General features: G+C 50.2%; 2 protein-coding genes across 3 annotated transcripts in view; one reads left to right on the plus strand and one right to left on the minus strand.

Annotated features, from left to right (window-relative positions):
- The window catches only part of LTF (lactotransferrin), a 47,788-nt gene extending 41,988 nt beyond the window's left edge, over window positions 1-5,800 (minus strand). For both annotated transcript variants that reach the window (XM_067754119.1, XM_067754118.1), the window contains exons 1-2: window positions 4,591-5,800; window positions 4,184-4,359 (exon numbers count right to left, since the gene is read on the minus strand). The gene's annotated coding sequence lies outside the window, so the exon portion shown is untranslated. The remainder of the gene's footprint in view (window positions 1-4,183; window positions 4,360-4,590) is intronic.
- A 6,532-nt stretch (window positions 5,801-12,332) lies between these two features.
- On the plus strand, window positions 12,333-15,468 carry RTP3 (receptor transporter protein 3). Its single transcript, XM_067754122.1, has 2 exons — window positions 12,333-12,612; window positions 14,063-15,468. The coding sequence occupies exons 1-2, from the start codon at window positions 12,458-12,460 to the stop codon at window positions 14,763-14,765; spliced, it is 858 nt and encodes a 285-aa protein (XP_067610223.1). The 5' UTR covers window positions 12,333-12,457; the 3' UTR covers window positions 14,766-15,468.

The following is a 15,468-nucleotide window of genomic DNA, read 5'->3' on the forward strand; positions in this document are numbered from 1 at the left end:
GAACTAGCGTTTGCTTATGGAATCTTTTGCGGATAATTATCACCCAGCCTGTGTCAGCTAGTTTGCTCCGCCATGGCCTCAGTTTCTAGGAAACTGCTGGTCCTGAGATAGGACTACAAAGTACAACTGAATCTTGTTTAAAACCCCACAAACAGACATATGAATGGGTACAACCCATTTGGAGAACCATTTGGCAGTATCAGCTAAAGCACAATAAGCCCCATGACCAGGGCTGGGCTGCTAAGTGCTTAATAACGGGTTCTGGGAGTGTAATTCCAGCATGACTGTTGCTTGATGTATTTTTTCATGTTAAAGAGCAAGATGAAAGAGAAACGACTAGATGCATGTCAGAACTTCACTTATTTGTCGGTGATGTGAGCAATGTCTTTCCTGAATCAGATACATAATCGTTTTCCAGTACCATACAACTGAAAAATATTTTCTCAATTGTTTGTGCTATTTATGATGTTATAGCTACAGAGATGACACACTTATTAGTTTAATCTGCATTGTGGACATTTTCTCTATCACTTTCTTAAGTCTAACTCTAGACAATCCATAAAAAACAACAATCTATTAAGCCCTGATTTGTAGCATTTGCTAATTTCCAAGGTGACTGATTTCATATTGCCAACGTGGATGGACATCACTGAATCTGGAGTTGGGAAGAGATGAGTAATATCACGTTACACAGCGTTCCTGCCAAACAGGTAACAATAGACATAAATAACATCGAGAATAACGGGAATGCAAGGGAAAAAGGTCAGAGTGGGGCAAAATTCTGCAAGCTCCTCGCAATCTAACAGCTGGTTTTCATGAGCCCAGATGAGCCAGCTCCTGTGCAGCCCTGCCTAAGTGGACACCTAACAGAACTGTGTGCACGCGCGCACCAAAAGCACAGACAGGAATGTTCACAGGAGCATTACCCCTAACATTCAAAATGTCTCTTAGTGGTAGACAGGAAAAATAAATTATAAAGCAACAAGAATTGCTGCTACCCACTATAACAGGGCTGAATCTCAAAAATACAATGCTGAGTGAAAGAGATCGGACACAAAGTTGTGTCTACCTTAGTGCATAGCTCTGACTGTGTTTATATAAAGCTCAAGAACAGGTCAGCTGAGCCTATGACCTCACAAGATAGGAGAGTGGAAACTTTAGGCAGAAGGGGTGGGAAAGTGATCGGTGGGGCAGGAGTGGGGCTTCAGGGTGCTGGTAATGTGGGGTTTTTTCTTGATTTGGGTTGTGATTACAGGACGGTGTTCATCTTGTGATAACTCACCTAGCTGTACGTATATTAACCGTGCACTTTTCTACACGTAGGTTGTACATCAATTAAACGTTTATTTTTAAACGCCACCAGCATGAAGGCAAACGACTGCATCCCCCAAAGGGGATGTGTCAAAAATGCTGCGCTGGGAGGCCCTCTGGAACCTGCAGGGCAAATCTTTCCTTGATAAGCAACCTCCTCCCTCAAACGTCAACCCTTGACAGCGGCTGAAGAGAGGAAGGGGAGGGGAGAGGAAGGGGATGGGTATTTGTAAATGGACGAAAGTTGTGGTTACCCAAGTCACAGAGGGATGGTGTTTGAGCTGGGCCTGGGCTCAGAAGGACGGAAGGCAGAGAAGGAGGGAAGGAGGGAGAGGAAAAGAAACGAGCATGTCTGGCAGACTCTGCCCAACACCTGAGCACAGGGACAGGTGCTGTTTTGGACGCCGTGTGTGCACAACACATTGGATCCTGAGCCACCCCTGCGAGGTAGGTCCTGCCATCACTCTGCCCATTTCACAGATGAGGACACCAAGGCTCAGGGGCGAGGTGACACCAAAGCGCCCTCTAGGCAGCCTCAGGCCCTGGGAGCTGTGCTCTCCTCACCCCGCCCCACGCTCATTACTCCCCTAGGAAACTTTGTGTCTCTGCTGGGAAGGTAGTGCCACGAAGGGGCTGAATGTCCTGCCAATGTTCACCTCCCTCTCACACTGGCACTGAGACTTCATAATCTGGGGGCCCCAGCATATTGCTGTTAAATCAAAATTAGCTGTGGCTGATGAAGCAGGGACATCAAAGGGGCCCAGAGGGGGAATAAGGAAACAAATGAAAAATCGAGTCAAATGTTCCCAGCAAATGCTGATACCTCGAGTTCCACAATCTGTCTCATCTCTCGCCCCCAGCCCCACCCACCTCGAGTCAAGCAGGGCAAGAACCTGCCGCCTTGGGGCAGAGAGGCCAACTCTTCCATGCTCTTGGGGGCCGCTGAACTAGCTCCAGACTGGGAAGAGTCTCCACGACCTCTGGGTCCGGCTCCAAGGCCGTGCTTCCTCCCTGGCCAGCCTCCTGCTCTCCCAAGCCCCTGCCAGCCCCAGGAGGAGCAAGCCTTCTTCCTTTCCTTCTGTGGATTAAATTCTGGATCGAGTCAGACCCCAGTCCAGCGCTCAGCTGGATCGAGGACCAGGGAAGCTGGGAGAAAAAAGCTCAGGGGGGCAAGCTGGCTGAGCCAGAGGCAGGCAGCCTGGAAGGTGACGACAAGGTCTGCTGGCTGGGCTCCAGGCTTTGTTCTCCTGGGTTCCGGTTGTGCTCTGGGCCCAGACCAGCCATGAGGCCTGCAAGACACTGTCCACTGGGGCGGGAAGTAGAACTCTCTGCTGGGGAGAAAGAGAGAGCAGGAATGGCGTGTGGGGCAAAGGAAGAGAACTGGTGGCAAGCAGGGAGCCCTGCAGGGCAGGATGTCCCCACAGCTCCTGTGACAGCTGCTGGCGGCAATGGAGGACCACCCACTTGCTTAATGTCAATCACCAAGCAGGGATGCCAAGGTCACAGGCTGAGGCTGGTGGGAGTGAGGTGGGGTTCTGAGGACCCATGCGGCTCCTAAGGAGAGTAGGGGGCCTCCTCAGAGGAAAGAGGCTGCAGGAGGTACCTGCCCCCTAGGAAGCCCTCAAGCCACACCCTTCCTGTGCCCAGCCCCTCCTTCTTTAGAGAACCCACTTATGCCGACTGGCTCCTTTGCTCCCATGGGTGTTGGCCGTCACACCTGTGAAGTGGTTCTTCCGACATCATCTCCCTCAAGCTTTTGGGTCAGGGTTCATTGCTGTGGTGCTGGCCATTCGTGGTGCATTAATTGTCGCTACCATTGGCTAGGTGGGAACCAAGGCATCCCGGGCTCTCTTCCCCAGGGAGGCTGGGGCTGAGGCAGCGGTCTGAATTGAAGCTGGGAGGACTTCAGTGAGATAGAACCAGAACTGCCACCCGCCATGCAAAGGGCTCAGGAAGGAACTTAGAAGAGAAAATGTCCTGGGGAACCTTCCTCGGAATCTTTTAAGGCCTGTCACAGCCAAGGAAGAGGGCTGGCCTGTCCTCTAGAAGTGAGAGAAGGAGTGAGCACAGGTGTTTGGGTTCTGTGAAGAGAGCCTGCTGCTACAAGGAGCAGCTGTGCTCCACCTCGGGGGAGTTCCTCTGCAGGGAAAGCCCACCCTCCTGTGGCCCCTCTGACAGACCCCCATCCCCACCCTCAGGCTGGGCAGGAACAAGGAAGCAGCCTGGTTGCCTGCTTTCTTACCCACAGCAGTGCCCTTTCACGCTGCGGGGGGAGGAAAGGCCCGAGGGAGAAACGATGCCAAGGTTGGGAAGGGATGGCCTCAGACGGGCCAGGCACCTGGAACGTGGGTACGACATAGACCAGCCACAAGATGAACGGCAGCCTTCAGCTTCCAACAGTGCACCTGGGCTACAGGAGAGGCATTTCTAATTCACCTCTTCGAACCTCAGTTTTCTCATCTCTAAAATGGGAGTAAAAATCTCCCAGGGCTGTAGCAAGGATTCGATATTTATATTTTTTAAAAACCTTGGCACTGTGTCTGGCCCATTAGGGAAATGTTGGTTACAGCTTTGGCTGTTGGGATCGGTTTCAGGTTGGTTCCCGCAACCTTTTGGCATGCCCCCATCCTTTTGTTTTTTTGAGAACCTCCGTATTTTCTGGCACCACAAGATGCTACAGGCTCATCTTGTGTGTTCCCCACCCACGGCCTAGAATCAGCCATTTTACCAAGCCTGCCTGCCTTCCTTTCACTGGACAATGATAGTCAGAAACCAAAGCCTTAACACCGGGTATACTTGTTACTGGGCTGTCTCAGCAGAGTGAGGTAATATAAGTAAAAGTCATACACGTAAAGTACACAGATGTACTCACATTGTTTCTGATTCTAGCCAGCTGTGCATGTACTGAGCTGCATACTGAGGTCTCCAGTCTAACCCGTCCCCGGGATTCACTCCAGCCTTCCTTCCTTGTGTGTCTGTAACTTCCCTCTCCTGTGGTATACACAACGTTCTATCATCCATTTACTTCTTTGTTCTACCCCAGCACACCTGCGAAGCAATTTCGGAATTGCAGCCCTCTGGGAAACAAATCTACCAATTACAGTATGCTCTTTACAGCTCCTTTCATCTTTAGCCTTACAATTTCCAGGCAAAACACTGTTTTCTAAAGTGATTCAGATCAGCCCCTTTTCCCGCCAGCCGCTTCAATGAGGTCATGTCATGCATTTGTATAATGTTCGTGTCAATCATCAACTTACCACCTCCCAGCTCTGAATGCACCCTTCAGCATATGCACTGAGCTGGAATTCCAGAGTGAGCGCGATGGTCAGCTTTCTCAGTAGAGGGCGCCGGAAGGACATTGCAGGAGAAAGGCGTCCTCCTGCCAGTTCCAGTGAGGGCCAGGGGAGGGCAAGGTGGGCGTGAAGACAGGCAGTCTGGGCTGCGCATGTGCAGCCTGGGTCTGGTGATGACCTTTTCCAGAGCCCTCTCCATACAGAGCCGGGAGCCCCGTGCAGCCTGCGTGTCCTCCTCTAGCGCTGGCGCCCGGACTTCCTCTCCAAGCCCAGGGTCACACATTGAGCTGCAGCCCCTGTGCAAGCCTCCACGTGGCTCAGGCACTCAGAAGGCCTCCTGGCCCCAAGGCCCCCAGTGAACGTCTCTGCTATCCCTGGGCTAACCGCACCGTCTCCAAGGAGACCCGAAGCCCTTCCAAGTTTGTCCTCCCTTAAGGATTCTCCCTCAGTCCTAAGTTTCCTTATACCTTAGAGTTACTCTTGGATTATTTTAGTTTTTTATTGACTCTTCTGCTGCCCTAGGAGCACTGCCTCTGGGAGAGAAGGTTAGCCTCGGCCCCAGAGGAATGTGTCCTAATTTAATAAAGCAGCCCAATTATGACACCTTGGGACCAAGGCCAGTGGGATGAGAAATGCAGACTCAGGTTGGTGGCCCTACCCCTGGGCTGGTGGCAGGACAACTCCAAGTGCTGGTGAGGATTAGAGCAATTGAAACACTCATAAACTTTCAAAAAACTGGCTTATCTACCCAACTGTTGGGCTGCACCCCACAGACCTACAAGGCCTGTGCCTGCCCCACTTAAAGACCAAAGAAAGAGCCCGGAGTCAGCAACAGAGACGTCAGTGGTGTAATGGATGGGGGAGCTTACACGTCTGAAGCGAGGTCCTGGAGCGACACCCGATTGTGTGCGGTGGACGGGGAAAATGAACATGGTGGCAGTCTTCGCTCTGGGGCAGGGGGGAAGGGGAGATTACCAGTTACAGGGGAATTGATGTCAGGTGGGCTCATTAGTTACCAGGGAAACCAGCGGAGGGGCACGCCCCTCACCGCCCCTTTGATAAGAACAATCACCAGCTGGGGCGGGGGCAGGAGTTCAGGAAAGTCAGTCGTGTGTAAGATATAGGTGAAACAGACACTGGTAGGGCAGGGGAGGTACAGAGAGCCATCTTGAGTGGCCCGACCATACACCAAAAAAAAGGCATATAGGGCTTCCCTGGTGGCGCAGTGGTTGAGAGTCCGCCTGCCGATGCAGGGGACACGGGTTCGTGCCCCGGTCCGGGAAGATCCCACATGCTGCAGAGCGGCTGGGCCCGTGAGCCATAGCCGCTGAGACTGCGCGTCCGGAGCCTGTGCTCTGCAACGGGAGAGGCCACAACAGTGAGAGGCCCTCGTACAGCACACACACACACAAAAAAAAGGTATATAAAGGTGCATAAGAAGACATGTCTTAAGAATATGCATAGTCCCATTATTTGTAATAAGCAAACACTGGTGTGGATAAATACATTGTGATTTTCATTCAATGGAATATACACGATTAGGAATCAATAAATTATGGCGGCATGGCACAACATGGATAAATCTCACATACATACTATTGGGGAAAAGAAATGTTAAAAGATAAACTGAGGCACATTAAAATTTTCAAGAGTTTGAGCATGTATCAACTGGAATCAGGCAGCACCAGACTGAAGGTTGGCTGGCTATGCTCCACCGACAGGGGCTGGGGGAGGCTTTTTTAGAGAAGACACAGAAGCTAAACAAGGAGACTATCTGATTGGCTATAGCTTCAGTGGTTGCCTAATTTGGGAAAGCCTAGTTGGCTATCTGTGATAGGTTGTTCTTAAGTTTCGTTTTCTCAGATTCCAGTGCATTGATTCTGGCTAAGGTTTCAGTTTGCTTACAAAGACTACCAAGGCAGAAAAACCACCTCAGTCTAACGGACTCCTTCTTTAATTACCTTAACAGAAACAGGGGGCTGTGTTAAACATTTTAATAATAATTTTTATTTTTAAAAAAATGGTCATTTAAGTTTTCACTTTTTTTTTTTGCACCATTAACAACAGAATTATGAAAAACTAAAACTCAAAACACAAATAAACATGCTCCAAGAGAAGACAAAGGGGCTGAGCAGTGAGGGTCCCTGCCCACTATGGGGGTCTCCATTTTCATGGCCAGAGCAGGCTGGGAGCTCTGCAGTCAGGTACCTCGGGCCTCAGAGCACTCCTGAGTACTGCACCGGCCTGTACATCTCATCCAGATATCAGTAGGTCCCACTGAGCTGCCTCAACTGCTGTGCTCAGGAAGGCATTCATATGGCCAGTCACTTGGTCTCACATTCATTCTGGATTGTTCATTACATTAGCCCTGGCCCAGGCTCTGAATTTTAACTCACAGGGATGGTGAATTTCAGTCAATAAACAGATAATCAGTACTGAGAACTTTTATAATATAGAGAGCAAGTTGTCTTAATGAGAAGTAAAAAATTCTCAGTTGAATGATAATAAAAACGGAAGTTCAAATGGAACTTTTAAAAGTCCCAAAGATGGAAAATTCTGTTCTTAGGAATTAATTACCGATTAGAAGACTGGTTAGGGTTTTATCAGTCTGAAGGAGGAACTAAATTGGTTTACAAAGCTTTTTTTTTTCTTCTTCTTCTTCTTCTTGCACTCAGCACAGGACAGGGACAGAGCAAAATGAAAGAAAAACCGTGGAAGACATTTGTATTAAAGTTGACTTAAAGAGCAACTTCCTTGGGGAGTAAGATCCTAGAGGCTAAGGTGGCCAGATTTGAAAAAGAGACCCGTCCTGACCCAAATGCTCTTAAAGCTGGGACTCTGAAAGAGGGCATTATTTTGGGATGGATAGATCAGGGATGATGACACGTCCCAGCAAAACCCAACAGAAAAAGAGGCAAATTATTAGAGAGAAAATGGAAATTATCCTGCAGATTGGGAAGCTGTGGACAGTTGCCCTGGAAAAACCGACAGGAGCAATTGCAGGACCATGCCCATTCCTCCCTCACCCCACCCTCAGGCCTCGGATTGGGATTGTTCTACAGAGCAGCAACAGAATTTGGACAGAATTCATTTAACAATCATTCAAGTAATTCTTGAGCACCCAGGCACTGTATGGGTGGATAAAAATTCCCTGCTCTCCTATTTCAAATTGGTTGTTTCCTAGAAACTAAGGCTATGTCAGGACGCGATTTAAAAACAAACCCCCCCCCAAAAAAAATAAATGAAAAAAAATAAAAACAAACCCCCAAAAAGATAAATATAGAATGGTGAGAGGGAAAGAGTGTGGGAGGGGAGGTGAAGGGTGTTACTATATCTAGGGATTGAGGAAGGCCTCCCTACGGGGGTGACATTTGAGGGGAGACATGGAGGAAGTAACTGAGCAAGCCCCGCTCCAGCTTATCACGTTCACAGAGGAGTGAGGAGGCTGGCCCGGCCAGGGTGTGGCATCCGGATTGATTGATTGATTGATTATTTATTTATGTATTTTAATTTGGTTGCGCAGGGTCTTAGTAGTGGCAGGTGGGCTCCATAGTTGCGGCTCGGGCATCTGGATTTTTTTTTTTTTTTTTTTTTTTGCGGTACGTGGGCCTCTCACCATTGTGGCCTCTCCCGCTGCGGAGCACAGGCTCCGGATGCGCAGGCTCAGCGGCCATGGCTCACGGGCCCAGCCGCTCTGCGGCATGTGGGATCTTCCCGGACCGGGGCACGAACCAGTGTCCCCTGCATCGGCAGGCGGACTCTCAACCACTGCGCCACCAGGGAAGCCCAGGGCATCTGGATTTTAAAAAGAGCTCTTTGGCGACTCTGTAAAGGCTGATTTTTCAGAGAGAACACTATGGGAAGAATATGAATCAAGGGGCTATCAAAATTGTCCGGCCAACAAATAATGAGAACCTTTTCTCATTATTCCAACAAATAACGAGGAAGTGATGGTAGGTAGGGAAAAGAAGGAATGCACTATATGCTGAAGTTGCTTCCTGCTCCTTGCACCTGTTGGAAAAGCAGGCAGGTGGCCCCAGCCCTCAGGACTGCTGGGAAATGCCAGGAGGCTTTAAACCCTTCTGTATTCGTCTCTTCACTTACTACCACAAGCTGGGTGGCTTAAAACAATGAAAACGTATTATCTTACAGTCCTGGAGGCTGGAAATCTGAAATCAAGTTGTCAGCATTATGACTTATGTCTGAATGAAGCTCATCTAGCACATGTTTTCTCCATAGGGCACATCCCAGCCTTTGTGCTCTTAGAAACTCAGGACACTACTTCAGCACTACACTTGGGGCCACTTTAAACAACAGAGTCACCAACAAAAAGCACAAAAATTCGAAAAACATGGCACAAACAGACCATGAAAAGGACACCTGTTTACAGCATGAGAGCTGATTCAAGACGGCAGAGTGCTGTCTCGTTCCCTTTCAGCTGGGAGCATGTGCATTGGGTAACTCAAATTTTTCCCACTCTGTGCATGTCCCACGCTTTCAGAGATGGCCTCCTCAGAGCAGCTGACCCAGGGCCCAGCCCAGGGTTCAGAAAGAGTGTCAGCGAGTGTCTAGGCTGAGTCCTGACCCTGTTTGAAAGAGAATGGCCCCTGGCTTAGAAGCTGAGATGAATGTCCAGAGGGACCAGCCACAGCCATTCCCCATGAGGAAGGGACAGAACCTGCTGTGCCCTGGCCAGCAAAGAGGCAGTGATGCAAGCTCCTATTTATACACATAAATTTCCGTTTCCGGAGTGGATGGGTCCCTGTGAGAGTTGAGGGTGTTCCAAATAAGGTCCTGGAAACTGTGTTTGTCAAGCTCTCCACATAAGAGACCAGCATCTAAGGGCTCTCTTCTCTGTACCAGGCACACCTAGAATCCTTCCACATAAAAGGCACATTTTGGGCTTCCCTGGTGGCGCAGTGGTTGAGAATCTGCCTGCCAATGCAGGGGACACAGGTTCGAGCCGTGGTCTGGGAGGATCCCACATGCCGCGGAGCAACTAGCCCCGTGAGCCACAATTACTGAGCCTGCGCGTCTGGAGCCTGTGCTCTGCAACAGGAGAGGCCGCGATAGTGAGAGGTCGGCGCACCGCGATGAAGAGTGGCCCCCGCTTGCCGCAACTAGAGAAAGCCCTCACACAGCAACGAAGAGCCAACACAGCCATAAATAAATAAATAAATAAAATTTAAAAATAAAAAAGGCAAAATTCCTTTAAAAAAAAAAAAAAGGCACATTTCATCCTCCAAAAGCCTGAAGCCACTTGTTCACTGCCGCACAGACCAAAGACCCCTGACTTCCAGTCCAGACTCTCCCCTGTACCCTCACCCTCTTCCTAAATCTTTTCCTAATCTGCCCTGAGGTTGAGAGTACGTGGGAGGAGTACAGAAAAAGAATTTGAAAGAGAAATTGATTAAGCGGGCTCCCCAAATCTGGTTAATTTGTGACCCGAGCCAAGTAACATATAGAAACAAAACTGGAGGGTGAGGAGGGCAGACTCTGATGGCCCAGGGTGGGCCTGCTGTTGAAGGAGCTGAACTCTGGTGCAGCAGCAGAGGGCGGGAAAGAGGTGCCTGTGAGGTTGCCAAATGCTGCCGTGGCCAGCCCCTCCCCCTCCCCCTCTTCCTCCCCACCCACCCCCACTGCCTCCCTCCCTCCCGCTTCTATCCCTTCCTTTTCCATCTACAGCCCACTGCTCAGACTGCCAGTGCCTGACCCAGCTGGTGGATGCCACCAGGCAGCCCTAGGACTGGTTCCCCCAAAAGCAGGCTCTGTAAACCTTGCGGGAAGGAGGGACACCTCCGTCTCCCTCTCGTGTGATTGCTACCAGGATCTCTCCAGGTTTCCCTTCCCTTCCGCTTCCTCGTGTGGTCTCCACCGTAACCGTAACCGAGCATCAGAAGCACTTGGGGAGCTGTTTAGAAACGGTGATGCCCAGATCAACTCAATGAGAACTTCTGGGGCTGGGACTAGTAGTGTCCCTGTGAGACACGAATATGAATATCCCGCTCTCTTCTCTTCAGCCCCACGGAGCTTTCCCAGGCCTTGGCATACCCCACCCCTACCCCAGAAACCCAGAATTCTCTGGAAAAACAGGTAAGTGATGTTACTCATGGTAGTTAGAGAGGAGACATTCAGCCTATGTTAATTTAATTGCGACAAACACTCTCACACCCTTTAATACTTGTGTTCAAATATTTATATCATTTAAGCGCACAGAGTTTTCAAATTAGAATATTCTCACCAGAGCAAGGGGCTAAAGGTAATCTTTACGTGACCCAGAAACACTATTTGGGTATCTTTCAACATCTCCTTACATCATTATTTTCAAAGGTGGTTTTAATGAAACAGAACAGGATATGACATTTTCACACAATATCTCATACCAGCTACAAAGTCAGACCGATCCTTTGTTTAAATATTCTCTGGTCACCACCTTGTTATCTGAATGAGCTTTACGCTGCAGAAGAGTATTTGCATTTGTTCAACTGCAGGGGAAAAGGAGGAGGCCATTCTCCCCTTCAGGAGATCTCTTTCTTCAGCAGCAGTTAGGAGGCGGGCACAGGAACTTCTTTAGTTAACACCAGGCAGGACCAGGGAGTGGACAGTGGAACATGTACTGAGTGGGCCCTACAACCTGAAGGTGGGAGGGAAGGTGGGTGAGGGAGGGAGGGAAGGTGGGTGCTCTGGGTGGGGTGGATCTGCGCACAAGGCAGGAGGGCAGGGAGGGCAGGAGTGTTCAGAGGATGGCCCGGAGTGCAGGGCTGGGGTTTAGTGTGGAGGCGCGGATACGGCCTTGGGGGAGCATGAGCCTGGCAGGGCTAAGGCTGGTAGAAAGGCAGGGCTGGCCTGTGAGGGGTCTGAATGCCATGCTACAGCCCCATGTAGCTGGGGGTTTCCGCCTCTGGAAAGACCCGCAGCTGCAGTGTGGAAAGTGGCTCAGGCCGCCCTGGAGGTGCCGGCAGGCCAGGACAGAGGCTGTTCTGCGGGCCTGAGCTGAGGTAGGAGCTGCCAGCCTGGAGGACTCGCTCAGGGCAGGGCTTTCCTCTCCTGCTTTAGCACCCACCCTGGCGTCAGCCCCGCTCCTCTCTCCTTCCTCCTTCCCTAGCCTGTCCTGGAGGAAGCAGGGGATGATGAAGCACCTCGGAGTGTGGCCATGGCCTCCCACCCACGTGGGGACTTTGTAGCCTCATCTCCGGGGCAAAGGAACTACAACAGCTTTGGTCTCCAATGGGTGGAAGAGTGGGCTTGGGAGTTGCCTTGGCCAGCTTAGTGTCTGTGAAACACAGTCCCACAGAGACTTGGCACAAGCAAGGAAGTAAAGAGCAAGGGCGAGGATGCAGGGATGCAGGAATTTGAGCAAGGTCCCAGGAGGGCCGTGTCCTTCTTTGCATCTCTCCTCCCGGATCGTGAGCACAGCAGCCCAATGGACAAGGATTTTCAAATGTTACTTCTAGAAAGGAAAACTGCAGCCTGTCTCCACCATCTGTAGGGCTTCGGAGGTAAAAAGGTGTGTTCCCAGTTAAAGGTGGGCAAATAGCAGAGCCAGGCTGAGATCCACCCGTCCTGACACGGAGTCCAGGGCCCTCCTTTGGTAATATTTTGCTGGATGAAGCCATGCATTCCGTGTCTTTCGAAATTCCCTGTGGAGCCTAGTGCTGTTCTCAGAACTTGGAGCCAGCATCAACTGACCTTTGGTCCTTGGGGCAAAGACCTGGTCCATGAGCCCAGTCCAGGGACATAAAGGGAGAGTGGGTCTGAACCCTTGCTCTCTAAAGTGGGAAACCTCATGTCCTGCTCCAGATCCGTCAGAGCCCGGGAGACACTGTCGCACCCAGCTCACGGGGACAGCAGCGATGCGTCAGGACATGGAGGCGTGGAAGCAGGTGTTCCAGGAATTAATCCGGGAGGTGAAACCATGGCACACGTGGAAACTGACACGAGACAAAAGCCTTCTTCCTAACATCCTGAAGCCAGGGTGGACACAATACCAGCAGTGGACCTGTGCCAGGTGAGTAGGGAATGCGATAGCAATATTCCAGAAAATTCTTGCTTATTTCTTACGGTGTACACTCGTTACTTGTCTTGTTGTGCTCACGCTTGTAAATTGAAGATTACAGGAAGGAAGGTGCCCTTGATCCAAGACGTTTTGGCTTCATTAAAAATTTTTCCTTTTTACACTGAACCGCAAAACCATAGCAGGACTGGGCTAATGCCCAGATACAGAGAAAACAGGCTGCGAGGGGTGAGGGTGAGAAGCAGTGAGGAAAAGAGAAGGGGAGGAGTGGAGGTTATTTCCCTCAACCGCAGGAGAGTTGGACGAGCAGGACCCAGGGCTCATGCTCCCTGCATTGGGAGACCTAGGGTCCAACACAGAGTCCGTGGGGAGAGGCCCTGTGTGCTGAGGAGAAGCGTCAGGGAGGGGGCAGAGGACGGGGAGAGCTGAGCAACACTCAGCAACCTTACCCCTCTCTACTCCAAGCTGATGGAGTCTTTTTAAAATAGGACCCTCAGAAGTCATCCAGAGTCTCACCCTCTCTTTTCTAGTTGGGAAAGCAGAGCCCCAAGGATTGGGGGTGGGAGGCTGGGACTCTAGCTCGGGACTGGGGCCGTGCTCATTGCCTGCCCACCAACCCCTCGCCAGGAGAGGGTCCGGGCAGAGGAAGCAGAGCTCTCTTCTCCTGGTGGCGCGTGGTTTTCCCAGGCCAAGAGCATGGGAGCAGAGTCTCAGCTCATTTCTCCCGGTTCTGGAGGCTGGAAGTCCAAGATCAAGGTGCCAGCTGCTCTTCTGAGCCACAGGCTTCTCCTTGTGTCCTCACATGGCAGAAGGAGCTAGGGCGCTCTGTGGGATCGCTATTATAAGGGGACTAATCCCATTCCCAAGGGCTCCACCCTCACAACCTAATCACCTCCCCAAGGTTCCACTTTCTAACACCATCACCTTCAACGTTAGGATCCCAACATGGGAATTTGCAGGGGGACACAAACATTCAGACTATAGCACTTACCCACACCCACTTGTATCTATTTTTGGATTTCAGTTCAGGGTTCTTGGGGCTGTTGCACTTGTAGCCTTTGACCCACTTAAATCTACATTTGAAGAAGCCTTGATTTGGGGTCAAGAGACTGGAGTTCCAGTCCTGCCTCTTCCACTCACTGGGTCTCTGGGCGTGACAAGTTCCCAGCGTGTGCCTCATCTCTAAAATGATCACACCGGACTTCGAATTTGCCCAAGATTCCTTCCAGCTCTGATGGCTTGTGATTTGCTGTTTTCATGGCAGACACATCTGTGGGTCACAGAGCATGCTGGTGGTACAATGGAGATAGGAACAAGGGGCTCGGGATTTCTTCCCCACTAATCCATGACCCGGATCAAATCATGTTTCTGTGTGCCCCTCCGGCACAGCCCACAACTGGGCCATACTGGGCCAAGCTGAGGGTCTTGTCTTCTTTCTCCACAGGTTCCAGTGCTCCTCATGCTCTCGAAATTGGGCCTCTGCCCAAGTTCAGGTCCTTTTCCACATGCACTGGAGTGAGGGGGAATCCAGGGGCCGGGTGAAGATGAGGGTCTTTGCCCAAAGATGTCAGAAGTGCTCCCAGCCTTCGTTTGAGGTTCCCAAGTTTACAGAAGGGAACATCTCAAGGATCCTGAACAACCTGGTGTTGCAAATTCTGAAGAAATGCTATAGAGAAGGATTTACGTTGGTGGAGATTCCTATGATCAAGGAAATCTCTCTTGAAGGGCCACATGACAGTGACAATTGCGAGGCATGTCTGCAGGGCTTCTGTGTGCAGAGTGAGTTAGGTCTGGCCATGTGGTCACCAGTATCCCCATTACCTCCCACAATAAGCTCCCCCATCCTCGGGATCACCACCGAAAAACCTTCTCCCACGAGGAGTAGCACCGGAGGGGATGCAGTGAAGAAAAAGAAGGTATTACCCAGACAGTCGTTTCCTGAGACCACACAAGCTGAGAGCCTCCCCATTTCCTGGAGCCCGAGAGCAAACACCAACTTCCAGGCAGAGAGAAGAGACCAGAACTCCTTCAACAATTGCACTTTCTCTTCCCACACAGCCCAGCGTACCAGGAGCTTAGGCATGAGCTGCTGCTGCTGTCTCATGCTAATAATCATCATTGTAATTGTGGTAAAAACCACTATCTGAGCCTGGAAAGCATGATGTTGAGTTTATCAGACACACAGTCATCTATTGTATAATCCCATTGATGCAAAATATTCAGAATAGGTAAATCTAGAGATGGCAAGTAGATTTGTGGCTGCCAAACAAGGGACTGGAGGGAGAGGGGAAGTGGGGAGCAACTATTTAATCTGTATGGGTTTTTTGGGGGGGTGATGAAAGTATTTTAGAGGTGATGGTTGCACAACACTGTGAATGCACCAAATGCCATTTATTTGTTCATTTTAAGATGGTTAATTTAATATAAATTTCACCTCAATTTAAAAAAAAAAGAATGCTGCAATTTCATTCATTCTCTAGAGAACTGAGACTGAGGCGTTTATGGCTCACAGAACAGTTTGGAAATCTTAGGAAACCCGGGGGCCCTCTCCCCAGATGACTTTGCACAGACCTTCTGACGTCAATCTGTGGAGGCGTTTGCCGTCCAAAGCATTAGTCTGAAAAGCCGGGTTCTAGAGCAGTGGTCTCCACCGAGGAGCTACACGCAGCTGAGGGCTGAGGCAGGACCATCTGCCCAGGTGGGGAGATATCCTTACAACTCCATTTAATTTTTGTTTGTACTTAACTATTTCTTGTCACATGTTTTATCATGTATGTTAATATATTAGTAGAATGGTATAGTGATATGATAAATAAATACACACCCATTTGGAGTGGGTGTTCAGTTTCT

The sequence above is a fragment of the Pseudorca crassidens genome, chromosome 10, assembly GCF_039906515.1.
Source record: "Pseudorca crassidens isolate mPseCra1 chromosome 10, mPseCra1.hap1, whole genome shotgun sequence".
In the NCBI taxonomy this organism is placed as follows: domain Eukaryota; kingdom Metazoa; phylum Chordata; class Mammalia; order Artiodactyla; family Delphinidae; genus Pseudorca; species Pseudorca crassidens.

Coding starts and splice junctions, on each gene's coding strand:
- RTP3 (XM_067754122.1), top strand. CDS start 12,458: ATGCGTCAGGACATGGAGGCGTGGAAGCAGGTGTTCCAGGAATTAATC. Junction 12,613..14,062: donor CAGCAGTGGACCTGTGCCAG/GTGAGTAGGGAA, acceptor CTTTCTCCACAG/GTTCCAGTGCTCCTCATGCT.